The sequence below is a fragment of the Chaetodon trifascialis genome, chromosome 14, assembly GCF_039877785.1.
Source record: "Chaetodon trifascialis isolate fChaTrf1 chromosome 14, fChaTrf1.hap1, whole genome shotgun sequence".
NCBI lineage: Eukaryota > Metazoa > Chordata > Actinopteri > Chaetodontiformes > Chaetodontidae > Chaetodon > Chaetodon trifascialis.
This window is the reverse complement of record NC_092069.1, coordinates 13,867,351-13,895,001: the sequence shown is the minus strand read 5'-3', so window position 1 is coordinate 13,895,001 and position 27,651 is coordinate 13,867,351. Positions and strand designations below refer to the sequence as shown.

The 27,651-nt window shown below is 45.3% G+C and overlaps 1 protein-coding gene across 1 annotated transcript; it reads left to right on the top strand.

Annotated features, from left to right (window-relative positions):
• The first annotated feature begins 369 nt into the window (after positions 1-369).
• tmem260 (transmembrane protein 260) lies at positions 370-25,807 on the top strand. Its single transcript, XM_070980069.1, has 16 exons — positions 370-786; positions 3,949-3,980; positions 5,538-5,689; positions 14,297-14,474; positions 14,597-14,710; positions 15,206-15,385; positions 15,687-15,727; positions 17,153-17,239; positions 18,333-18,441; positions 18,633-18,805; positions 20,161-20,332; positions 21,046-21,185; positions 21,782-21,958; positions 23,441-23,494; positions 23,751-23,835; positions 23,997-25,807. Exons 1-16 carry the CDS (start codon positions 678-680, stop codon positions 24,255-24,257), a joined length of 2,064 nt encoding a protein of 687 aa, XP_070836170.1. The 5' UTR covers positions 370-677; the 3' UTR covers positions 24,258-25,807.
• The last annotated feature ends 1,844 nt before the right edge of the window (positions 25,808-27,651 follow it).

Sequence of the window (27,651 nt, the reverse complement as noted above, 5' to 3'; positions counted from 1 at the left end):
TTCATATTTGTCAGTAGATACATTTTAAATGTAAAAACACAAGCAAGAAAAAGAAACAATTTTTTATTGATTTAGATATTTTCAGATGAATGTGCACTCGGCAGCTGCAGCGCATGTGTGGACTTAAGATGCAGACACTCCTTCAGTCTGCAATGTGAACAGACGCGATGAGAAATCTCAGCTCTTCACTGTGAGTCACAGTGAACCAGGAAGTACAGTGATTAGGTTTTTACAGGCAACACGTCCGAGGAAAAAACACTCGTCTTCCACCGCCGAAACGATGAATAATTGAGCTATACAGAAAAAAATATGAATCACAACTACTTCGCTAACTACTGTAACTTTGAGGAATGGCGCGCCCGATGAGTTAGTATCGCGAGTTTATCTCGTTCGCGAGAACCAGGCTGCTACTTCCCGGGAACAGAACCTTTTCAATTTAGCTAACGCTAACCGTCAAAACTGCACGAACAAAACCGTAAAGTTACGCCTATACCAGGCGTCATATTTACTTTCCTTCGACTCCAGATTAATATCGGTTTTCAGGTAACTGGTAGCTTACGGTTTTATTTACGTTACAGTCCTCAGCGCCCGAAATGTATGGAAGCTAATGTTAGCTAGCGCGCTAGTTAACTGATAGTCAACAGTTGAGACCTATCGGTATTTATCCAGAAAGAAAAATGCCTGCGGAGCAGAGGACAAGCTGGATACTGACAGGTGCCACAGTCGCTTGTGTCACCGCTCTGTATGTGCCCTGCGTGCAGAGGACTGTGCCCGGTGGAGACTCAGGTTGGTGCTAGCTAGCTAGCTAATTCTCCTCTGGTCATGTGGCTTTGTTGTGTTGCCTGGCAGCCAATCATAGCGGCTGCAGCTGAACGGGTGCTGTCCGCAGTGCTGCTGGTAACATTACGCGTCCATCAGCATGAGAAACCCGAACCTGTGCGAACATGGGAAACACAAGGTTTGCTTGAGAACATCACATTTGAACGCTAATATATTGATTCTAAAATACATTGACTTATGATTGACTTAAGATGTCTAAGACGTTATACACACAGTTCACACACCAGCACCGGTTTGCACAGTCATCCCCACGCTAATGATTGAATGTTGAAGGCAGAAGTGAATGTAAATACATTAAAGATAATTCCTTGTGGATCTCTGGTAAAGAAAAGAAATGTAAGAGATTCTTTGTGAGCATTCTTTGTGTTGAATATCATATCATTCAATTTCATAAGTGCTGTCAACTTTTGCATGTAAATTGCTGTGTTGTTGATGATTTCTGATGTTTTGTCTCTATTATTTATGCCGTTTTATTGTCTTTTAGTGCCCTGGTTAGACATATTAAGTTTATTTATTCTGTTCTATAAATTAGTTCTGAAATATTATTGAAAGTTGACGGTGATGCATTAGATTTTAATTCTCCGTAGATTACGCTTTTGGAATTAATTCAGTATTATTTTTGACACTAGAAAGGAAGGAAGTTTTTCACTGAGAGTCTGGTGTTGGCATCAAAAACAGATTTGACCCAACTGATTAACATGAGTTTATGTTATGATAATTATCACAGAGTTAACCTTTTCCATTTGACCCAGCCCAAATTTCACTCAGCTGCATTGAAACAAAACGTTCTTTATTCACAGTCATTTTCTACAGAAGCCACAGAGAGAAAAAATAGTAGAGCATTATTTATTTTACTGACTGCACTACCACTGCTGGTAATATAGACACCATTTGAAATGACAAAGTATTGTTGACAACCCTTGACTTATAAAATAATATGGGTTGTTTGTTTGAGTTGAACATTATGTGAGTGTGCATAAATTTAATTTGCACTCTTCTGTAATGAGGCTTAACAGTGGACCCAGATGCATTTCACTCAGCACCTTCCTGTGTTGTAGGCCCATGTGTTTTCCAACATTCTTGCAATGCACTTTATGAAGAACTGCCTCGCACATTTACAGACAGTGTTTAGAAGTGATAGCTAGGTTACAAACTTGTAAATGTGGACTTTAGGGCATGAAGTCTCTGCTTGTTAGGTGTGCTCTGCTCTGGCATACAAGCTGCTGCAGAGGGGAATGCACATTTTGCAAAATGAAAGCATATGAAAAGCTGGGCCAGATATGAGTGAGCAGAGACGAGGAGAGAGCAGGCAATTGGAGCGCTGAGTAGCCCAGCTGGTTGTGCTGCTGTCTAGCGAACGGGGCCTTTGAAAAAATGGCCAGCCCCTTCTCCACAGTGTTTAGGGATGGTGCAGGATGCCCGCTCTGATAGTGCCAGCTGAACACCCTTCCGAATTCTCCAGGTCTCCGTCTCTGTGTCCTAATCTCTTTAGGTGTGATGTGCCCTGGAGAGGCTTGAGCACAGCCCCGCGGGTACGCTGTTGTCTAGGAATGTGGAGTGTGGAAATGATGGGGATTATGGGAAGACTGGTGTGGGTGCCCATGCTCCACTATCACAAAGACTCTTGGCACCCATGCTGCTACCCCGTTGAGTCAATATTTTCCCTTTTTAGTATTGGGGCTGCAGAACTGCATTGCATCTCTGTGGCACTGAGATGGATGTTTTGGCTCAATATTAGTTTGAGTTTTTCTGTGCTGAATAGTGTAAAAGTATGCCACTACTGTGGGAAAATGAGTGAAATTGAGAAACCGATGAGGGATGAGAAAGTGTGATGTAAAATGATGGCAGGTATAGCTGGCGGCTCATGCCAGGTGAAATGGAGCTGTGAAAACATTTAAGCTGTGCAGGTGGAGGAGTTCTGACTTCATGGTCCATTAGACTGATAAGAGTTAGGGCTCCTCATGTGGCAGAAATTTAGGCATAATAATTCACTGTATCGGCAAGGTTGCAAAATGCGTGATGCAGGCAATGCCATCTGAAATTCAGCCGTTCTGTTCTATAATCGTGGGTGCTGCATCGGGGCCCATGTTTTTGCTCTTCAAATGTTTATGTTGACAATGTAAAAACACTTGCAGATGCTTTGATCGAAAATCAGCGCTGTTTTTAATGTTTGATTGAAAAAAAAAACCCTTTACTTTTTTGAATATAATTTGTTTCTGAGGCTATATCTATGAATCTACCAGACATCCTACATAGCTGATTTGCAGATGAAGTAGTAGACTGAGAAAACAAGGCCACTGTTTTGTTGAATGTGTCGGATGGAAGAGATGACTACCCATCTTGTACCAGTAGAGGGAGCTGTCTTGAACGCAAACATTTATCAATGTCATTTAATCTGAACCAAATTTCAATTTTCATGAGTGGGAGATGCAAACATTGGGTGAGAAATCAGTATAATTTGAAACGCTCTGGGTGTATTCTGGCACAAATGGGTTTGTGCCCAGATACATTAAAGCTTCCTCAAATAGCTTTTAGGGGTTTTCTTTTCACTTTGTGCCGCGCCTCACACAGAGCTTGTCAAAAAATTGTGCAACCGGCTCTTATTTTTACAGCTTACCTCATTCTGTGACTGTCACCAACGTTGCCTTTCTGTTTGTGCCCAACGGACTAAACGAGACACTGAGACATTGGGAGTGTGGGAGCAGCAGAGAGGCACGTAGAGCGGCAGAAGAAAGAGGAAGGGAAAGAACCCCGATGCACAGGGAGGATGGGACTGGGAGCATTATTCTCAGATCAGCATATGTGTGTCTTTGTGTGACAGGGCATTGGAGAGGGAGTCTAATGGTTTGTGTGTGTGCGCGTGTGTTTATATCTGTGTGTATGTGCTGGAGGAAGGGAGGGAGGCATCAGGGGAGAAGCGAGAGATGAAGAGAATGAGCGTGCCGCTTAGGAAATGTCACACTGGGAAGATTTGTAGGTTTTGATCCTGGCAAATTAATGCAAAACCCCAGTGCAAGTATTTGATTTGGGAAAACTTTGGGAGCAGACTTGTCTCTTAATAATAATTATTGGGTTTACATTAATTTCCTCCCCTATTCTCTTCCACAGGAGAGCTGATCACCACTGCTTGTGAGCTGGGGGTAAGTATTAGCTGTATTGTTTAATCAATTCACTCATTAACTCTTATAAGCATTAAGGAAGTTTAATTAAGCATGGGCAGAAAGCAGATTAATTTACTTTCAGTCCACAGGTTTTTCCCCTTCTTTTCTATACACTTATTTTACTAAGTTGCAAGTAGAGAATGCTATAATTTGCAACCCGTTTTTCAAATCCAATTAAAGTCAATGGTAAGGCGATGGCTTTTGTAGGCTTTGCCTTATGTACGGTATAAGGCTTATTATATCCACCCCTCTTTTTTTGTGTGTGTGTAAGCCGCGAAGAATGAACTAAATCGGGTTAACAGTTATAATAAGTTTTATTATTTAATAAAGTTTATTACGCCGCTGTGATCCTTTTAGGGAGGCTGTGTCGGTGTCACTATGCCAGTAATCCTGCAGTTAGTGCTGCAGTCCGTGTGGCCTGCCTGTCTGCCTTTCAGGCCTCCCCAGGGCCTTGCAGACCGTCCCTGGGCCCCAGGCTGCTGGCCCCCCCTTCTGATCCCCAGAGCTCCAGAGTTCTGCTTCCCCATGCTCCCTGTGGCCTTTGTCCCTCAGCTGTCCCTTTGCTGCACGTGTGTCCACTCCTGTCAGCCACACAGTCCTTCCTCCACATGCTCTAAACTGATGCTGAATTACCCACCTGTCTGATGCTAACACTTCAGCAAGCTGCCCTCAGAGTTGCTATCTTTTTTCTTTATTTCATTCACTACATTACTTATTCTCTGTTGCTCCTTGACTTCTGTCCTACATGCTCTATCCCCAACTCATCCCTCTGAATTTGGATGAAGTTGCTTCCATGTTTGAACATGACCAAGGAGCCTTTGCTGTGTCTGAGGTGACCGGCGAGGTAGTCACACTCTCACCTTTCAGCTCTGTATTCATTCCGAGAGCTGCCCCTTCTCCCTGCCTGCGTGGCTCGTGTTATCAGTGCCAGGGAATGAGTCTGTGTTTAATGACTGAGCCCTTATCTGGGTGGAGGAGACTTAGCGGCTAATTGCTGTGATTGCTGAGATCCCCCAGGCGAGAATGACTGCGGCTCGGAGGTGGTTTGGGGGCTGGGGCTGGCGAGCACCACGTGCTCTACCATGGGCTCCAGGGAGCTGCACTGTCCTTGGGAAGAGGCCAGAGGAAAAGAAGTGAGAAGAGGGAGGAATAGAAGAAGATGAGGGCTCTGGTATCATAGCAGTCAGTTTGCGGTCATGCCAGGTTGGGTGTGTCTGCCTCTTCTCCATTACTGCAGCTCCACAGCACACCCAACTAGTGAGGGCAGAAAAGCAACTAGATTCAAAATCCTGCTGCTCCTCAGCACCACCTGCTTCACTCTTGTTTGGTGGTTACCTGCTAAATTCTCAGTCCAGCTTTATATTCTTACTTTTATCTCTGGTACATTATCTTAGCCCGCTGTCCCCGCTGCCCCCTCAAGCACACCTTGCACGAACCATCACCTAGTGTATGTGCTGTTCTCTTGAAGCTGTGAATCGATTTCTCATTGCGTCTCTAGATTTGAATTTCATACTTCGTCTTTCATTTTGTTCTCAGGTGGCCCATCCTCCAGGATACCCTCTCTTCACCTTAGTAGCTCGCCTGGCTATGTGTCTTCTGCCCTCGCTCTCTCCAGCCCACAGCGTTAACCTGATGAGCAGTCTGCTGGGGGCTGCAGCTTGTGGCGGCCTCTGCATTTCTGTCTGCAGGTAAACGCATGAAACAGAAGATTCTAATGCCGTTTTCCACAATTGGTTGACGTGTTTGTATTATTCCTCTGTTCTGTGACTGCACTGCTGTGCTTTGATTTGAAGGAATGTGCTTTAGTAAAAATAATGTTCTGTCTGGGCATTTTTAGTGGTCTACTTCTTCGTCATAGTAGGCATCTACACAAGATGCGATGTCACACAGTTGTGCTTGTATGTTTATGTCTCAAACAGAGAAGCCTTTCCCCTTCAGCAGAGGAATCTGACACCAGGCTTCTACTGATAAACTCTGCGCGTGCATCAGTCTGTATAGCAAAAGTCAAACATCCGAGGGAAGTAACAATAAAAAGAAGACATTTTTTGAGTGGAGGGGGTCTTAAAACATACCCCTACTGATTTTTTGCATCTTAATGTGTCTGTAACAGAGAGTGGTATTTTTGGGTCCTGACAGACTGACAGTGTCGTCCCTGATCCTCTGTTCAGTATTCAAGAGCAGAGCCCAGCCGCCCCCCTCCCTCCTACCACCCTGCCCTGCCTGTTTACCCATCAGCCACCCGTTGTGAGTGTGCGTGTGTATGTATATCACAATTATCGCGCCCTCCAACCCCCACCCTGACGTCCCTGTTCTTCTGCCTCCCCATTGCCCAGCATGCTCCCAATCCTGACATGGCACGATTTCTTATCTCCCCCTTCTTGCCTCCTGGGTCTGAGAGGGACGGGATCAGTAACTCCGCTCCTCCCTCTCCCCTCTCTTCAACCATCTCTCCCCTTACTCAGTCATGAGCACAGTTTAAGGTCTCTGCATTGCCATCAACCACCCTGCAGTTTCGCCTGCTGCTGACCCCATCATGTAAGGAGTATTTTACCTCTTCGCTCTTTGTGTGTGATTATCTCCCATGGTTGGCCAGACTACCTAACATCACCCTTTTGCTGATCTTAGTAATTTCCCACATTGCATTGTTGGTGGCAGCTTAGTGTCAACATTTTTCCTTTTTGTCACTGTTTATGCATACTTGGGCATTTCCAAGCATGTCATATACTTCTAATTTACCCTGTGACAATAAGAATTGTTGAATATGATGTAATTTCTTTCTGCTGTACACCTTGGCAGGCTGTGAGGACCCAGTGATAGTAATAAAGTTGTGCATGCTCCCAGGTGCTCAGTACAGGGCCTACTTCCTGTGTGCTTGGCTGGTGTGTGCTTGGTGGCAGGTGGTCCAGAGCAGGTCAGGTATAGGGTCATCCCTGCTGCAGTAGGGCATGGGTTGCAGAGGAAATGCTCCCCAAGGGACTGGCCCTAAGCCCAGACTGCATCAGCCTTAGACCCTGCCCCGCCTTTCTGATTCTCAGAGGTGAATCCAAACCTACCAGCTTCAGTCACTCTGCTCAGGACTGCGCAGTGGAGAGACAAAGAATAAAAAGAGGACCAAAAGAAAGAGAAGGAGCACAGTGCTTCTTTTACGCTGTCTGGCTTTGTATTACTGCGATCCCCCTACTCAAAATGCATTTGATGAGATACCAGTCAGTTGCACGATTGGATTCAGTTCTTGGCCAGACATTACACACCGTTATTTTGAGGCCAGAAAATATCCATGCAGCCTGGGTGATATTTGGCCCACAGTGTAGTGTGCATGTTAACTGTTGCCCTGTTTGTAATCTCTGTGGATTTAGATCCAATTTTGGATTATGCTCAAGTAAAAAGTCATTATGAGGACCTCCAACCCCACCCCTCCTCCAACAAGGGATGATGGGTCATGAGGACTTCAGCCAGAGCACACAGTCACACCATATAAGCTCTTAAGTATGAACGTATAATCTACGCTTTCAATTTGAAAAATAAGCATAAAAGGTTTTCGTCATTATCTGCTCAGGGCCTAGTTTGGATGAGCTTGTGGCTGTGGATCAGTTGGCACACTATGCCTGGAGAGGGCAAAAGTTGAGGAGACTGAAAGGCAGGGAGATGGTCTCTAGATGGTCAAGACCTCCCTCTCAGTTGTGGCACAGAAGCCAAAGGGTGCTTCGACCATACCAAGAAGACTGGCATAGATGTTACTCCACATCACTGCGGGGATTCCCTGGCCAGGCCTCTCCGTCTGATGAAATGCCAAAACAAACCAGTTTACACCCGTTCGTACCTGCTCCGTCTTTGCAGTAACAGTTTGCTCCTCTCTTTTTCCAGCATAATTAAATTCTGAAATGTCTTCTGTTGTTTTTGTCCCTTTGAGACCCTCATAAACTTTTTCACTACTCTTATTTTTAGGTTTGCATCAGCTGAGAAGTAGACTTTCCCCCCCAAACAAATCATCGCTTTGTGTGATTATTTTCAGATGGCAAAATATATTGAAGTTAATACGGGTACTTGAAGGCAGTTTCTCTCAAATAGTAAATTGTAAGACCTTGAAATTCATCTGGAGTATACCCAACATGGCAAGCCTTTGATGTATCAATTTAAATTAGTCGGCCAGATTGCCGTGTTTAATGTGGGGGAATGTAAGTTGATAGGCTTGGAAGCCACTTCTCTCTCTTGCATAAGTTTAAATGTAGCACTTAGCCTCCCTTTGATTTGTCAATTACAGTTCTCTTGGCTTGATCATATGGTTTGATGGCCAAATTGCATGTCTTGTTATGTTTTCACACCATGGCCTGACAAGCCTTTGAGGATGGTGGACGTAATGATAATTACTATCGATTGCGCTTGACGGTTCACAGAAAGAAACGCTTGTCCTGTGGAATGCTAAAGGCCTCAGCCACGAGTCTCTAGAGGAATGCACCCTTCCTAGCGGGATAATCCAGACAGCTTGGTATTCTGTGCTCTCTCGTTTCACAGTTTATCTGCTAAAGCTGCTCTGAATCTCTGCTACCTGGGAGGAATCTCTATCCATTTCCGAGCTTATCCTGAGAAACCCGGAGCAGACACGTTAGCGTGCTGACAGCCATCGGAGCAGAAAAACAACCTCGCAACGCTCAGTCATCAGCACTTTTTGTTTGATCACATGATTACATAACAGGAGTGTTGAGGCACACCAAACGTGTCTGGCTTCCCCTTTCCCTGGCGGCCTTCGAAACAAAATGCACACCTGCGAGAAGCTCCCCCGCCAGGAGCTGGCCCATGTGGCACAGCTGATACCTCAGTGGACCGGAGGGTGGGCGTGGTGCCATCCCCTGCCTTGTGCTGCATCCCCAGCTCCTTATAAGGACCTCCACCATATGGTCCTGACGGCGCTTTCCCTCCTCGCTCAGGTGGGTTGTTTTTCACTGCGGTGGGGTTGCGTTTGTCTTGTCGGGGTCATGTCAGGACCAGCGTGTATGGGTATTGCGGCTTTGCTGGTTTTGTTTTTCTGGAGATCTTGGGTATGACTTGTGGCATCTCGCAAACAGCTGAACAGGGTTGTGTTGTTGGATAATGTTCTCACCTCTCCCTGCAGGTGGCAAGGCTGCCTCACCCTCTCACAGCTGCTATAGTCGGATTAAATCTTCATCCCAAGTGGCGATAGAGAATACGCCCATACCAGTTTTCTTCTGAAAATGCAAAGACAATTTTAGGCTTGTATATTTAAAAGGCCCCAATCTCTGGACCTTTTGTTCCGTTTCTGCAGTATCTCATCCGTCATATTGTAGTCCAACAGACCTCCTTTACTCCCCCCATCCTCAGCATGACCAATGGTTCCCCCAGGACTCATCCTCTAATACAGTTAAACAGATGTCTAATGAAGATGTTATTTCCTCATTACTGGCTATGGGATGGGGATAGAGAGGGGGAGGGAGGAGGGCTAGATAGACAGCAGAATACTGTACCAGTTTAATATTCCTTTCGCCCGTGGGCTCGAGATTGTGTCTGCCTCGGACGTCAATATTACATTCCTCACCCACCACAGGCGGTCTTAATAAGGCACCAGGCACGGAGACGGATCAGACTCGGCAATTACAATTCACCCAGAATTAGTTAATGGAATCTATACAGCAACATTTATGTATCACTGGTGTGTGCCTAATGACTTTGTTGGAAAAAGCGGCAATAAAAATGGCATTCAGTGAATTGCATAAACACAGGATTTTTGTAAATTGTTTTTTCCCCTCTTCCTGTAATTTTTGTGTGTTGGGTGGAGATTAAGATGGCATTCTGGGAGAAATTGTCATGTCAGTGGCTGCATTGTTTGAGCAGAATTGTGGTGATTAATTTTACACGCACTTAGAGCACTGGAGCGCTCTCCTGGAGGAGGGGCGTCTGAGCGGCAGAGCCGGGACCCTTATTTACCCTCCTCTCTGTTTGAGCAGACAGCCTCCTCTGTGCACACCGGATGAGGCAGGAAGGAGAGGGAAGTGCCGGGATTGGTGACTGGCTGAAAATTAGGCTGCAGCTCCCCAGATTCAAATGTCCTGTTTTGAAAGTCAGCTGGGAGAAAATGATCAGGGCTGCGCAGTAGTCAAAGAATCAAATGATGTTTTTTTTTTTTTTTTTTACTTCAAAATCAATAATGAGCTTTTTTATTGACGCTTGTTGGTTCTTTTGAGAGAGAATTTCAAACCATTCATAGGTTATTTCACTTAGAATATATTAAAACATCATGTAATAGTCAGTAATATATCCATGAAACAGCTGGCTAATATGGCTGATATCAGTATCATAATGTGTTTTAATATTCATAGGTATCATGATATGCAAACAATAGTAAATTTATGCAAATACAGAAAAAATAATCAGTACAATTATGTATGCTGCACTCTTATAAATCATTCAAATTCATTCATTTAAAGGTGCACTCCAGGCGTTTAGTATTGCTCTTCCATCAAGTTAAGGGGACTTAAAAGAGCCATTAAAAAAAAAACGATATCCTGACATGTAGTGCCAAGTATAAGTAAAAAATCTGCATCCTACATTTCCCATAATGCAATTGTCTAGGGCTGCAATGGGCATACTGTCGCTGCCCTTATAAAGTGCTGTCCTGTTGCATGCAATTTGCATGCAGTTGGTGCAAACTATGTCTGTGATAAAAGGGAAAAGTATGTGACTTGAAACGGGAGCCAAGCCTTAATATGGACCCTGCTCTCGGCCAAACAGTTCATGTAATGTGTCCTCTGCCGCAGAGAATTGTGGGTCAGAATAGCCAGAAATGTGTGCTGGCTTGCATACTGCAAAATGTGACCAGATACAGTAGGATATTCTGATACTTTTGGCACACTGCATTTGATGTGCTATGTATTGGGTCAATATAAATAGTGTGGTAGTATCTGTATTGCAATGCAGTATACGCCTTCTGCTAAATATTTGTAGTCTCTAATCCCAAGCCAAAATAATGAGGATGTCATCAGGGTTGTTTTTTTAACATTGGAAAGCTTCTCCAAGGTCACAGAAGACATCATGCATCTATTTTAACAGGTTGACGGGTACTCTGCAAGCTTAACTTGATGTATACAATTACAGTAGTGCTTTTTTTAAAAACAAAACTGAATTTTATAAAATGATAACACAATATGAACAGATTATAATGATACAATTAAAAACGATAAATGATAACTATTGCTCAGCCCTTATCCATACTCACTGGCTTTTAAACAATCTTTAGAAGACTATTTGATTTCCTGACACAAATTCATAACGTATCATTTAAAAGCTTCAATATGTGCATCCATTGCCACTGGGCTTTGAAATGCCAAAGCAGTGCATCAGACACTTACCACTGTCATATAATAGCTACTTAGCACCCCGCCTGGTGTCCTGGCCAGAGGACAGCCCTGGGGTGTCAGCGAGGGCCAGCTGGAAACCTCAGCCTCGGCCCGAGCAGGCCACCTCCTCTCTCGGGCTCTCTACCCTCTTCAGGAATGTGTGATTCTTTTCCAGCGCTGCTTCCCCAAACCACCACTCGGTTAGAGAACAGTGCGGCGCTGATCCGCGATGGCACAGCTGTGGTATTGTCTGTTCCCCGGGGTGGTGTGTGACAGTGGCTCCCTTGGCCAGCTCCATTGTGAAGCCTCATTCAGTTCAGAGTGCTGGTGTAGGCTTTTTGTGTGCTGTTATTTAGCAGAGATGACTGCTGCTGGCGTGTCTGTGGCCCGTACTGTAGAACTGAGGGGGTAAATGAGGCAGGTCCCATTTTGACACTTCAAAGTGATTTTACTCAGCTTTTGTTGTGTCCTTGAAGGGGACATTGCTTACCAGAGCCCGTGGTGTCATTGTCATTTATTCGTTTTGTTATTTACCTTTGATCTTTCTGTTTCAGTCTGATTTGTCCTGTATTGAATATTTTCTCATTTTTCCTATTTCATAATGTTCTCAAGTTGAAATATTTGTAGCTTTCTTTTCTTACATTAGTTCCAAGTTTGCCCTTTATTCCAGGCTTTATGCGTAATATTTGTCATTCAGCTAATTACCCAAGTGATGACACAGACATTTTGGCAGGGTGGATCAGTTCAGGGTGGAATAGTCTCGTTATCAGCCGTGTTATTCTCCTGCCACGTCTCAACCAGGCCATTGTCACTGAGCCACAACATTTCAGCACAGCGGCATCCTGCACCGCATTGAGTCACGATAACAGGGAACACGGCCACACTGGTGTCAGAATATGTCCTGCTTTATCTGCGCGCCCTGGGAGCAGCCAGCCTGGAGAATGAGCTGTAGAGAGGCTGAGAATGCTGACTGGGACCCAGGTGGTCCCGCGCAGACAGACAGGTCATTTACAGCCCGCACTGTACACACACCACTGGGCTCTCACGGACTGACAAGCTCTAACAGAGAGATTTGTCAGGCACTCGGGGAGAATAAAGAAGTTGAGGAACAGGAATGTGTGTGCGTGCATGTTTGTGTGTGTCTCTCTCTGAAGATGTGACAAGTGCCGCCTGGCTATCAGGCGAGCCTTCACAGGCACAAACGCACTTGGTGTAATAACCTCGCCCGTGGACCCCCACGACTGTTCTGCACCCAGTGGTACCCCAAAATCAGCCCCCCTGCTAGGTGTATGAGCTGAAGGTTAATAGTCATGCAGGGAGGTAAAATTAAGGGTGCGGGGGGTCTCTGCACCTCAAAAGTCCCCCCACCCCATCTGTCTTCATCCTTCCTTCAAGTTACAACTAATTCCTGGAGCGGTGCAGCGAGAAAGACGCTGCTATCTCTTATTAAGACCCACTCCTAGACGCCCCATCAACATAGTCCACCCCCCCAACCCCCACCCTCATTTAAGTGCACATACACACACACACATTTATATACATGCTCATTCACCAAGCTCGCCTTACAGTGAGCACAGAGGAAAAATAGTGGAGAGAAGCAGAGAGAAAACCAAAGAAAAAAAGGGGAAGTAGTCAGCAAGCAGAGTTTTTTTTCCCTACCATCCTCTCGCTCTCCCTCTCCTTTTTTTCCTGATTTACCGCGCTTTCCTCAGAAAGCTCCATTGTTCCCCTAGCCTAAGTCTCATCAGGCCTTTTGTGGCTGACTATCACAGCGGCAGGCAGAGAGCTGGAAATGTATAAATGGTATCATGCCTTGTGATTAATGGCGGTGCTTATGAGTCAGGTCTGATAACGGGCCTGCTCTCTACTCAATTTCAGATACCGTTAATGGAATCTGTCTTCTGCGATTGTAATGTGAGAGCGCCTAATTTGCTATGGAGCTTGAAGCTGTCACCGGCAAGGGATTGTGGGGTCATAAGGGACCTGGCAGCCGTTTGGCCTGCAGCTTGTATCTGCGGTGCTGAATAGAGCAGCTCTCTGCCTGTCAGTTAGCTGATAGGCTGATGAGGACTCTAAGCCACTCCACACAATGGCGGAAAGGGCCATACTGCCTGACTTCCCTAATTGTCGAGCCTGCTCATATTTCAGAGCCAGCATGCCGGGGACTGGGCTGTGTTTTTTTTTCTTTTCTCTTTTTCCCCCCTCTCCCTTCTTGAACTTTTTTCTTCCTTTTTCTTTATTTCATCCTTTATCCCGCACACTGTCTCACCCCTTTAACGCACACTTCTCTGCACTATTTTTCTTTTTCTTTCCCCTCTCCCCATCATTTGTCGCCTCCCCTCCCACCCCCCCTCTCTGTCTCTCATTTTAGTAAGTGGTGGGTCTTAGCGTATGACAGATTATCCCAAGTTTGCTTCAATTACTGCAAAGGAGATGGAGACAGTACAGGAGAGGAGGAAGGGGAAACTTTTGTGCACACATTATATTTAAGAAGCTGAGGATAAAGTGCTATCTCTACCACGGTGGTTTCTGTGCCAGTCTGCTCGAGATCAACCGGCTGCTGGGGAGGGACTTCTCATGATATGTGAATGGCCCAATTCACTGTGTGTTTTTCAAGGTCTTGTCCGAGAAGCAAACTTGGGTCGAAGGGAGATTATATTGGGTCCCCAAATTAGTCTGGAGAAAGTGGCAGCTTTTTTTTTTTTGACTGCAAATTTTAATTTTGTGTGAAGCTGCTGACTTTGTTGTTTTGCCTTTTTTTGTGTCAGTGACTTAGGTCAAATATAATACTGGAAAATGCACATGAAGTTCTGTACCCATTAAAACTGAATAAGAACAAGAAGTAAGGCTGGGACAGGTGTATTTGAATATTTTAAGCAGCGACCCCAAAGTGAAAAATGAGATGTCAGCACAAAGAAATGACGGCCTCTCCTCCTTCACTGTCAGGTTGGCGGGTCCTGGTCCTGGTGCGGTACTGGCTGGGGGGCTGTTTGCTGTGTCCAGGCTGAGCTGGCAGTGGTCCATGGTGGCGGAGGTCTTCACCCTCAACAACCTTTTTGTTGGTCTTCTCTTCTTCTTGACTGCCAGCTTTCACTGTGCTGAAAACGCTGCCCAGAGAAGGAAGGTTAGTCGGTGCAGCACACTTTCACCCTCATTAGGGGCCTGTGCCAGTTTCCTCTGATCAATCCTCGATACCATCACTTCAAATTGAACTCACAGTGCTGTACTAATGCTTGACCTTGTCAGACTGCACACTGGGGAGCACTGTGCTGTGGCTTGGGGCTCTGCAACCAGCACACCCTGGTGCTTTATGTACTCGTCATCATTCCCTGGGTCCTCCACCGACTTAACTCTCACAAGGTAAGTTCTCGGGTCTTATATAGAAAAGCTCTCATAGAAGAGATTCCAAATGTGTGTTTAAGTAGCCTCAATACAGACAGGAAAACTGGCAGAAATTAGTTGTATGCACTGCTGTGTGCAGGCAGCAATTATAGATCCCATAGTTTAATTTTGGCATGAGGCTTTACAGAAAGTGAAGCAGAAACACTTCTGCATACTTCTAAAAGGACATTTATATCCCTTTAGAGTTATACAGAAAGGTTTGTCCAAGGAAAGTAAGCCTAGCAGCAGTTTTTATGAGAGAGATGAAAACAAGTTTTTCTGAAAAATGTTCCTTATTTCAAATCCAGTCTTTATTATCCAGTTTTCTCCAAGAGATCTGAGATGATTCGGCATGTTCCCAGCACACTTTGAAATAGTGTAATGTTCGAGTTAGTCTTAACAATCACCTATAAAGAGGAAGGATGACTGAACATGCAGTAGGTTGACAAAAATGAGGACATCTCATCTCTACAGGAGCTGTCTTTCCGTGGTCTTGTGTCTCTGGGAGTGTGTTTCCTCGCTGGCTTTCTGCCGTACATCTACCTCCCCATCTCCTCCCACTTCAACACAGCCCGCTGGAGCTGGGGGGATCAGACCACCCTGTTGGGCCTGCTGACCCACCTGCTGAGGGCTGAATATGGCACCTTCAGTCTGGTATGTGCTGCTTGCACACTATACACCTATCAGTCAGTATATGTGTGCTCTATTTATAGTGATCCTGCTGAGCAAAGCTGAAATGCTCATGGTTTTGTTTTAAGCTATTAAGTATGCGTTGAGTTTTTTTTATTATGTGTGCTTATGTATTTGTGGTTTTGCCTCACCATGTGTTTTGATTGGTGCTGCAGCAGAACCAACTGCCCCTCCAGGACAAATATAGGTCTTGAACTTGACCTTAATACCTTGTATACCAACGATATGCATTTACCAATTCACTGTATTCTTCTTGTGTTTACAGGCGAAGACAGAGAGCTCTGTAAACCTGACCATGATGCTAAAGTGAGTCTGCTTGGCCTTTTTCTGACTAAATTATTTGCACATTTGACATACTAAACACTATTTATAAAGTTTTTATGGCTCACTGTACTGAGTTCCTATATATTCATAGTATGTACGGATTAATCACAGACCTTTAAAATAACATGAAAGCTTGGCATCTCATGTAGCACCGTCTGCTTATTGTTAAATTGTCTTTTAAGACTGCAACTAACTAATGATTTGTTTTTTCATCAATTAATATTCTGACTATTCTACTGACTGTTTATTGACAGAAAGTCCCCTGATGCAACATCAGAAAGGCGTTTGTGAAGGGGGTTTCTCTGGGTGTCTATACAACCTTGCTGTTCTCTTTCTACTTTGACAGTAGATTCTAAGATGGAGTAGGAAAAAAAAAAAAAATAGAGAAAAGCCACAATCTGAAGCACAGCGAGGGCACACGTGGTTCTAGAGATGGAGGCCCCAACCACTTTTTGCGCTAGGTCTGGTGTTTTACAGCGGTTTAACCACACACACTCCAATCTGTTCTGAGAGCCCAGAGTAATTTCTGCAGCCCATCTCTCTCCCTCTCCTCTCTCCAGCAGCTTTTGTTCTTCCCATTCCACTCTCTCCCATCAAAGCAGAACTGAACCTGCTTAGAGGGCCAAATCGCTGTGTTCTGTTTCTCCAGCAGTTTGAAATGATCACTCAGCTCTGGTGTTTAAGCGTGACAAGCTGTGATGACAGACACTGCAATAGAGCTGGAGAAATTGTATTTTTCCACTCCAGCACCCCCACCCACCTCCTCCACCCGATTCCCTCCCTTTCTCCCCACTGCCACCACCACCACCACCACCGCAGTCATCCCACTCCTGGTATCTTTCTCCAGCTGACGGGATGGGGGGGTGCATGTGCGTCTTAAGACCCCCCACTACCAGCCCCCCCTCTGCCAGGCACCCACCCTTTCCCATCACCCCTGCTGCTTGATGGACAAGCACACCTTCAAGATGGGGAAGAGAGGCAAACATGACAGGCATGTCGCACTGGAGACGTAAACCCGCTGGAGAAGCTGACACACACACCCACAAACACACGCTCGTGAGCACATTCACACATAGTGTACATTGGGAGATACAGAGACTCAATAAGCTGTCAAATAGAGATGGGTATTAAGGAAGAGGCAGGAAACTATCTCTCTGCTCTGAGCAAGCGCTCTGTGACTGACAGGCGCTGTGAGGAGAGGATGGGGCAGCGGGGGGTGGATGACACAGTCATTCGTATCTGTCAATCCGATTGAAAGGAGGAGCGCACAGTCCAAGGAGTTTGTTTTGATAGGGGATGGAGGGCATTTAATAATTGCTGTCCTTGAGTTCAGTTGCAGGGAGGGTAATTGAGCTTGTCTTTGGTGTCCGTCACATATGTTACATGTGTGTTTGTGTGTGTGTGCAGGGCCCAGTTGGACCACTGCCTGGCAGACCTCTCACTTCCTGCTCTGGTGCTTGCAGGAATAGGTCTTCTCCTCTCATCGTGGGACAGGTGGGATGAGCGAGACGCTGGCATATCAAACACCAAACTCTGTCACACACGCACATCTCAGCAGCCACTTCAACCAAAAATCTAATCCCCCCGGAGTAAAAGACGGGGAACAAAACCACTGACAAAATGCTGATCTTAGAAAAAAAGAACACAAAAAAACACTGAGGCACCTAACTGTCAAGCTGTCGCGACACTGCACATTCAAATCAAGAGAGGCTGATGCCTGTTTTGGATTTTCAAAAACATGTTTGTGTGTGCAAGTAAATCACTGCTTGTATGTATGTACATGCTGCAGTGTGATCCAGTAATTCATTACAATAGTGCCTTTGCTGGGTCTATGGGGTGGAGCTGATAAAGCAGAGTGAAGCCCAGAGGGGTCTGTAGGGCACCGACCACCCCATGCCTCCCCCTCTCCTGAGGTGCATGTAGATAAACTTGACTGTACACACACACAGATGAAAAAGAGCAAGGTCATGTCATAGGCATGCATGCAAATGTTAATTTGCCTCATGTTAAAATGTTGAGAAGAGCTGTTTGTAGGTAAAGAGTGTTTGGTTACTAAAAATCAGCATTTATTTTTTAGCCATTGTGCAGAAAAAGTAAAAAGAGTATGTGTTACTGTAGTAACCAGTCGGTGGAACCCATCAGATCAATGTGTTGGCAAGAAAACCAAGTCATTTTCTGTGTCTTGAAAGTGTCTCTTCAGGTTCAGATGATGATTTGTTATTGCCATAAGGGTAACATGTTTTCTTTTTAGTGTATAAGTACATTTTACAGCTGTACTGTAATGAGTTTGTGATTCAGCGGTTGGCAGCAGCTCATTATGACTCAGTCTGCATTAGAAAATCAATCATGCACCTCTTAGCTGGCTGGCGTATGCATTTGCTCTCGGGCTTGTGATCTCCATCCCTGCATTAATATTTTTACAGACTTCTTCAAAACAAGTATATTTTTACAGAGTAAACAGACAAAATAATACATCAGACCAGATATATGGAAATGGCAGACCAGCAGTGTACAGAGCAATATTCATGAAGTAATGATGAAAATGAGTGTTTGTACACTGACTAACCAGTGGGCTTTCCTATCCTAGGAGGTGTCGCTCCGTGTCGTGGCTGCTGAGCACCATGTTGGTGGTCTACTCACTGTTTTTTGCTTGGAGAGCCAACCTGGACATCAGCAAACCCCTACTGCTGGGAGTGGTGAGCCATGAGACTTCAACTCATTTTCACATCCTGTTTCTACGCCAAAGTGTTTCTACTGTTTTCATTCACGTTTTCATTCACCTGCAGTGGTCTGAAAAGTTGAGTTACAATTGCAATTCAATTTTCAATAGGAGAAATTCATGCATGCATTACTGACTGTGTTTGTGTGTGTGGCTCACCTCCTGCAGGTTGAGCGTTTCTGGCTGCAGAGTGATGCTGCAGTGTGTGTGCTGGCAGGCCTCGGCTTGAGCCGGACACACATTGAGCTGGAGAGGAGGCTGGGCCGTGGGGGGTTGTGGAAGACCACAGGCTGGGTCCTCACCATATCTCTGCTGGCACATATGGTGCGCACCAATCACAAGTGAGCCTTGCACTCAGTTACAGTAACAAACTTCCTGCTGGATGAGAGGAAAACATCAAATGCAAGCCGTAAAAATGCGAACAATATTGTTTTGTGTTCGTAATTGTTTGGGTCCACAATAACACATGTGGTTTCAAATGAAACACTGACTTTGAGATTAAAATGCTGACATGATAACATCAAATGCAAATGCTTCTCAAATACTTCTAATTCCAATTCCACCTTTGGAGAGTTGCAGTTAAAAGCCCTTATTTTTTAGGACTAAGACACAAAATCAGTCTTATAACATCCACTATGCAGACAATTATGAAACAAATTCTACAGCAGCAAAGACTGTGATCAGAGTACAACAGTGAACTTGACAAAAAAAATACAAAATTATGTAAAGAATGGTTATACATCTGTCAGGTTTCCAGAACCATTTTTGTATGCGTCCATGCCTCTTTTAGAGCTTATATATTCGGAACCTGATACCATCAGTGAGGCTTTCCTTCCATAATTATCGTGGCTGCATTGGACTGTACTTCTACAGACTGTTGATTCCAAGTTCTAAAAGTGCTTTTATGTGAGGTTCTTTGATTTTCTTGATCCCAAAAAGCAGGCTGATTCTGCAGTAACTACACTGGTCCCAAATGTGTCCGAAGTTACTTTTAGATACTTTACTTTAGTAAAGTTAAAGTGAAATAAAAACTCTCCTCTCATTCTAGTTCCTTCTAAAATCCCCGTGCTTAAGTTTTCCCTGAGTCAACCTGATTTGTTTCTCCTCTGCGCTTCATAGCGCAGGTCTGAACTCCACATGTCAGGCTTTTTTCTCTGCTCACCCCATGGTAGGGGCTAAAGAGAGGCACGGTTAGCACATAGATTCCACTCACAGAGCTCAGTCTGAGATGTTAGCTGTCCGAGAAGGCAGATTACACCAGCGTAGTGCTGGGGAGTGCCAGACAGCCATCACTGAGCGGCTTTGATCAGGGGGAGAGCATGGCCTGTGCTGTCAGACCCATCACACCTGTCTCCCCATGATTAGATAGGCAGCCAGAGCGCTCTGCAGAGGGGAAGGGGCGGGGGCACTGACAACTTACCCTCAGAGCACCTTGAAAGTGTACCTACATACAGAGACTCTCTCTCACACACACACACACACACACACACACACACACACACACACACACACACACACACACACACACACACACACACACACACACACACACACACACACACACACACACACACTGTACACACACTTCTAAGCAAGGGTAAGGATGCACTCAAGCCCCTTTTTAAATTCAAGTAAACACAACTTGTGGTTTTGATGACATTATACAGTATGATGGTGAATGTGCTGATGATCCCAGGGAGTGTGATCAGAGCAGAAACGGTGTGGTCGAGAGGTTCGGCAGGGAGCTCCTGGCCTCCATCCCAGCGGACTCAATCATCCTGACCAGAGGAGATCTGCCTGGAAACTCTCTGCGCTACTTATACTACTGCCAGGGTGTACGGCCTGATGTGCGTCTGGTCGACCAGGAGGTCAGAGCTGTGATTTCTCCGCTGTCTTCTCATTGAAGTTTAGATATCTTATATAACTCAACAGTAAGACTTTAGCAGTATTATGAACTGTGTAATTTCAGAACCACAGATAAAAGTTCCCTCTGAATACAGTTGAGCTCAAGTAGTTTTACAAAAGTAGGTATAAAATAGAAATACTCAGTGGCCAACCAGAAGGACACAAAATTAAACAATATGGATTTTTTATGTCCTATGTCTCTCTGCAGCTGTCTCTCTCATGTTGCATACTGAAAAGGAGTATTTGTGTATTTTCAAAACATGGAAAAGACGAAAAAGCAAGATTTGTGTGGCAAATGATATTTTGGGTAAAATGGCAGTGTATATTGGTTGTGTGATAACTGCCTGGAATTTATACAAAAACATAAATTACATCCCGACCTCCAGACGTCTCTTGCAGGCTTTGTGAGTTGGGTGTGGAGTCATTATGTACATCATGGTTTTGCGTGTCTCTTCAACATCATAATCATAAAGGACCTTAAGACAGCATTGTAATGAAAATTGGAAGGGAAAACAAAAGCCTCCAAAGTAAGAGATAAATCCTTTTGAGAGCCTCAAATATTGAGCTAAAGTCACTCAAATAGTCAATAAGTCCTCTTATTTAATGGTGGTAATTTAACTGAACCATACTGGAATACAAAGAATGCAGAGTTGGTGGTGCTCTCTCTTCTTTCTAGATGATGACATACCCATGGTATGTGGCCAAGCTGGCGCAGCACCACCCAGGGGTACACTTCCCTGGCCGCTGGTGGGATCCAGTCCACCCCGAGGAGAAGGATACCTTCAGTCTGGAGCAGTTTCTGTCCCACAACACACAGTGAGTCTCAGGGAGAGAGCAGACAGTGAATAAAAGGGATGGGCTGAACAGATACATAGAAGGCTGTAAAATGGAGAGAGAGTAAAGTGGGTGGGCAACAATGGTCCAAATGAACAAGTGGGTGATCTAATGAGGCAGAGATCAGTGGGATGGTCGACACGGCGGTGAGTGCAGGGAGAAGATAAGCCTGTAGAACTGTTGAGGCCATAAAAGCACTCTGATGAACTACAGAAGTCGGCTAATCTACTTGATTTGGTTAAACAGTCTCTGGCGGACTCATTGCTGCTCTCTGTTCATCATTCACTCACTCTAAGAGGAATTGAGACCCAGAAACTGACTGGAGACCTGTTAATACCAAGCCCACCAGGGGGCAGTGTTTGCCAGGCCAACATGCCTGTCTCTCAGTGGGGCAACATTGACCTGTGGGATTAACCCTCAGGGCCTGATGCTTTGTTGAAGACCACGGGGCTTGAGAGAAGCTAGAAGGTGTTGGGATGTTTCTGAAACGTTGGTGTTCCTGTGTGTCTCACAAAAAAGGCCATGTTGGATGATAATTGAGGATGTGAGCCAGCCTCTCTCTGGTTGTTTTTCTGCAGGAGGGATGTGTTTGCGTGCATTGGGCTGCCTGACGGAGACCCCAGCTGGGAGCGTAGTTTCTCTCGCTGGCCCCTGGGTGTGTGTGACTATTTGGTGCCAGTTCACAGGCAGCTTCACCCTAAAGAGTGGGCCCAAAGAACTCGCAACATCTACAACTGGAGTGAAGCACACGACAGGTGCACACACAAACCTACAGAATCGTTAACATTTCTGGACAGATACGTGTTTAACCCCTAAACATACAGTTTCCCCCTTTTCCTCCTCTTAAGTACAATCATTATTCTAAAAAAGTTGGGATACTATGATGCTATCACCTGTCACCAATGAACCTGTTTACCTGTGGAATGTTCCAAACAGGTGTTTTTGGAGCATTCCACAACTTTCCCAGTCTTTAGTTGCTCCTGTCCCAACTTGTTTGAAATGTGTTGCTGCCATCCAGTTCAGAATAAGTAGATATTTACAAAAAACAATGAAGGTGAAGAGGTCAAACAAATATACTTTCTGTTTTATTTATTCTGAACACAGCATCCCCACTTTTTTTGCAATCACCTATTTCCGCAGTTCTACGATGATATAGGTACTGTATCAGCTTGCTCCAGCTCTTCATTGAAGCTTTGTGATGTTTACACTGAGTGAAATATTCAAACCCAGGAGCCCATGCTTTTTTACTGTAGCACTTTTCTGTCAAATGGAAATGGTTTAACGCCTTGTGCATAATTTTACACGTTTCCCCACAGTCATGTCTGGCATATTTGTCATCTTGGGAAACGTTGGAATCTCGACTAGAACTTTAAATGAAGCTTTGTGGGTTGAACAATGTTTAGCTCCACATTATGAGTTTGTAAAGACTGGCCCAGTGGCAAGTCAGTAAGAGGCAGGTTGTAATTTCCAGGAGGCCTACAAGAAGAATCATTTTGCATATTGTTTAACACAACTCACAATCTTTAGACGAAACTACTAATATTCACTCAGCATGATAATAGTCCTCGCCATGTATTCCATCGCCCACATCTCCTCGTCCACTCGTCTCTGTGGTCCCCAGTCATCCCTCCACAGACTCCACAGAGCTTCCCTCAGTGAGGTTGTCCTCTGTTCTTCATGCTGTGATCCAGCTCTTTGTGAATTCAACCAGAGCAAGACATTAGGCCCACAGCCATTTGAAATGAGACTGAAGATGAAAAATAATGAGTTTCTTATTGCATTTTGTCAATAACTGTGTCAAAAGTGGAATTAGTCAAAGCTGCATATTCTGTTGCTGTTGCCAGCAGCCCTTCATTCACTCAGATATCCACGGCTGAATACTGTGACATTATTTCCCGCACCCTCACGACAAGCGTGTCCGCCGATGCCCACAAGCCAAATATTAGCTCGGGAACCCTGCTAAAATATTCTTTTGAAGAAGAGGTCAAGTGTTTACAGTCAACAAAGTGAAAAAAGGGAGATGTGGTTTTACTCCATGTCTAATGTGCTGGCTGGTATTGTTGCTCAGTCATTTAATGTTTATGCAGCAAACATTAATGTTTAGTGTATCAAAACCTGCACTGTCGAGTGGAACAATATATTCACATAAATAATCATTTATAGTTAGTGGAACTGTGCACAAGCTAGCGCCTGAAGCTGTTTAGATAAAGAAATGTTTGTTTTTTGTGTGTGTACAGTTTCCATCCTGCATCCTGGGAGCATGTCGCTAATGAGGAGATGTGGCAAGCCAGGTACAGTGAACTTTTTATTTCCTCTTTGGAGAGATTGTATACTTAAGTGTTCAAGTAAAATGCTGCGTCACGATTCATACTGGCCCGCAAGAACATCTCCATAAACCAGTCTTGTGTGGTAGAGCATCTACATGTACATTCTATTTGGTATCGGCATCTACATAAATCACTCCATTGGAGTGGTGCGTCTGTGAGTGTGGATCTGCATGGCTCATCCATCCAGCACTTAGCCCTGAGCCTGCGTGCTTTGTTTCAGGATGAAGACGGCTTTCTTTCTGTTTGACCTGGCAGAAAGGCTGCAGGGAGAGGGGAAAGCTCGCCTCTTTGAGCTGTCTTACACTGTGAGTCTGACCTCAACAAACATGCAACAGCGCTGTTACCGTAACGGTGCCGATTTAAGTGCCACACAAGGCAAAGTATGGCATATTCAGGGGCTTTTTTTGATGTTTGCCATAACATCTGCTTTTATGTGTGTGTCTCTGTGTTTGTGTTTGCTGGGCAGTTGTATAAGGAGATTGTGGAGGCCCACTCAGACTACCCTCCAAACTGGGACAAGAACTTGGCACTGGCCTGCGAGAGGCTGCTCCGCTCGGGTCACCAGGGCTACAGTCCAGACAGCCTGCTGACCTGCAGCACCCAGCACTTTAGTCTTTACTTAGAGAAGGAACCCACGGATCCCCAGGCGCCCGCCATACGCTCGGCCATTACTCACCTGCTCAAAGAGAGAGACAGGCTCCGCCAGAGCAGGAGGCGTGCCCCATAACAGGATCCGCAGAGACCTACATGCAGCTGGCACACTGCGAGTGAGCCACAAGCCCAGCATGAAGTGCAAGGCACCAGGGATGAAGTCTGAATGTGCCTCTTCTCGTGGCTTAAGGGTGGTGCTCCAGAAGGATAGAATGATGTGGTGATGTTTCTGGTTTCTGGTGAATATGGCAAAATGGACTTGCTCAAATTGGACTTATGAGTAGGGGGTTAAGAGGAGTGCTGATGCAGAAATGCTGGTCTCACAAAGGACAGAGAAGTACGGTGTGGCCATGTTTCCTTTGATGAATATTTATAGCTGGCCTGTGACAGAGCTTGACTTCGGGAAGCCTTGACTGACCCCTGGGAGCTGTATGTGCTCCCCTTAACTCACCCATTCGATTGCTTTATCGTTGCGTCTCGTCCTTTTTTTTCCTCTCCTCTTCTGCTCTCACAGTTTTTAACGTGCTGATTATTTTGCCTCAGCCACTGCTCTAGTTCTCTTTTTCTCACATCAGGATGGCAAGGCCGAGATTGAGGGAAAACCAATTTGGGGGCAGAAATGGGGGATTAGAGCAGCTGTTTAATCTAGGGCGGACTTGTGCTGTGCCACATAGTCCCCACTCCGCATAACCGGCACTACCCACCCACCCCTCTATCCTTCCATCAGTCTATCTTAGATGGTCCTTTGAATGTTTAAAACTAATGGATTCGATGAGTGTTTTTTTTCCTCTCTTCCTTCCTAAAGGGAGGGTTGTAATCCTCTGTGGATTTAAATGAAATGTGAAATGTCAGAATGCCAGGGACCCTTTTAGAGGTGCGTTTCTGTGTGCAGTGCGTGCATGTGTGTTGATTTGGGTTTGCATGTCGACGTGTGTGTGTGTGTGTGTGTGTGTGTGTGTGTGTGTGTGTGTGTGTGTGTGTGTGTGTGTGTGTGTGTGTGTGTGTGTGTGTGTGTGTGTGTGAACATGCTTAAATCTCCACCCAAGCCTTTTCTCTGCCTGGAACTGCATAGACATGTAGTCAATAAACAGATCGTCGCACTGGAAAGAGAGCGAAGCACAAAGCCATGCAAAGTCCAGGGACACACGTAAAACACATGAGACCATCAGCCTCTCAGTTACCAGGAAAATGGACTTTCAGCCCTGTGAGGGTTGCTGGAGAGACGACGTAGTGACCAGAGTCACTTGTGTTTGACATATTCTCAGTGTCCAAAACCTCAGTAAACTGCTGTTTTTGTAAATGCCGGTGCTGATGTTAATGTGTGCCATGAAATTGTTGTGCAGAGGTCAAACCAGTGTATTGCCATAAGCTTTATAAAACAGTGCTGAAGGAGCCTGCTGTTTGAGATAGCACTAGAAAGCAAAGGACAGTAAGTGCATGTGCAGTTTTCTCAGAATGTAATCTGCCGCTCTGTTCGCAGGCCTGGTTAGCGGCTGTCAGCTGGCTGGATGATGAGATTCGACCTGCTGCAGCACAGATGGTTGGGTTTCCTCTAAAAAAAGGGGGAAACTGTCACTCTATTTTGTACAGATTAAAATGTTTCAATAAAGATTCTGTTTATTTTAACACATTTTGAACCCCCTTTTTTAAAAAAAAAGTAGACTAAGCCTCTTTGGTCAAAAATATTGGTCATATTTGTTTTTGTCCTTTCATCTCAATTATTTTCTCTCTTGTCTCACGCCCTCTTGCTATTTTTTTTTTTTACTTTACTTTCTTCCTGTCCTCCCCTTTGTCATCCCTCTCTTGTCTCCCACCCTCTCATCCTCTCTCACCCTGTCTTTCCCTAACCCCTCTGTTCCTCTCCTCTCCCCTGTCTCTGAGAGTCAGTTGCCCACCCTAAATCAGCAAGCTGCCGAGGATTGTGGGAACCCATGGAATCGCCGTGACCAGGGATGCAGGCAGGGAGCCACGGCAACGCTGGAATGTGGGGCGTCTGAGGAGATAAGAGCTGTGAGCCCAGCCAGGGAGAGGAGGGATGCAGCGAGAGAGGAGCGATTGGGGGGGGGGGGCAGAGTGAGGAGGGTGAGACGGAAACAGGGAGAGCAGCAAGTCTGTGAATGGGGAGACAGAAACACAACACCATAAACAGCCCAGAGAGCAAGACAGAGTGAGACAGAGAAAGAGGGGTGGAGGACTTAGGGGGGCACACACTGGAGATGGGAAGCCAGCCTTATTCCTCTTTGCATTTCATTTACATCCCTGGCCGTATCGACCAATCGGATTGGGAGCAAAGCCCAGGGCTTAGGAGGGGAATAAAAAGACAAAATGCCTTTGCTGCTCTCATCCCTCCCTGATAATACCCCTTCTGTTTTTCTTTTCTCTTTTTCTCCCGTCTATAAGTAGATACTGTCCGAAATGCCAGCGGAAAAGCGACACCTCCGCTTGCTGTGTATCTCAGATAGACCGAGCGGGAGCAGGGGCTGAAAAGACAGCTTTAGCAACTGGGCCTATCTCCTCTCCTCTCCTCTCTCTGGCTGGATGGAGGCTTGGAGTGGAGGGAGGCGGAGGGCCGGGGTGTGTTGGTTAGCGTTTGGGAAGAGAATAGAGGGTGTGAGAGGCATGATATACTGAGCTGGCCGCAGATTTTGCACAATCTCACACTCTGGAAAAACTTTGCCTGCAGATCCCTTTCCTAAGCATGAGGAACCTGTTTCAAGGATGTTTACGAGGTGCCACCCATCTTTGTGAACGTTGCCAGTGCCTACTACCGAACTCCACACATATTTTTAGCTCGGGATTGTTGTTATTCTTGTGGACTAAGTTGCAGTTTTATCCGAAATGGCAACTGTTGTCGGTTGGTTGACTGTAGATTTTCAGCACCGTAACTTTAAAAATCTCTTAACGTATTTGAAGCTGTTGTTATTTTTGGTCAATTAAGTGTTTTCCTGTCGACTCATTAATGTGTATTGGGTCTAATGAGATCAATTAACCTCAGTCTGTGTTGACATGATGTCATGATTGACTTGTCTGGGTTTTTGTTTGCTGTCACTCTTGATGTGCGTGTTTCTCAGTGTGTGGTAGCCGCTGTTTGTCTGTCAGGTAGAGCGTGTTTGCAGGTGTATTTGTCCAGCTGTTTGAAGTGCTCTCCATTGTATTCCTGTTTGTGTTTGGGTTGCTTTGTGTCTACTCTGTCAAAATGGACAAAGTGTTTTTGCTAGCTGGAAGTGTCTTCCTGAATTTAAAGGACTATGCCATTGTCTTGGCGCGCATGTCTTTGTGTAGGCGCACCCAGACTATTGTGCTGCCACTGGACTCAGTGCTGGCATCGCTGCTGATATGGAGCTTATTGAAAGTGATTGTTGTTGCACAGATGAGAGTTTGTCTCAATAGGGGTCCACGCAAAGCATTCAGACACAGAGAGGGTCCTTTACCTGCCTCCACCAGACGCATGTGAGAGATAAGGTCACCTT

What these genes read in the sequence shown, in the direction of transcription:
- tmem260 (XM_070980069.1), top strand. Translation starts at nt 678, where the DNA reads ATGCCTGCGGAGCAGAGGACAAGCTGGATACTGACAGGTGCCACAGTC. An exon ending in CTCTGCATTTCTGTCTGCAG is followed by an intron (nt 5,690 to 14,296) that starts GTAAACGCATGA and finishes CTTCACTGTCAG; the next exon opens with GTTGGCGGGTCCTGGTCCTG. An exon ending in AACCTGACCATGATGCTAAA is followed by an intron (nt 15,728 to 17,152) that starts GTGAGTCTGCTT and finishes GTGTGTGTGCAG; the next exon opens with GGCCCAGTTGGACCACTGCC.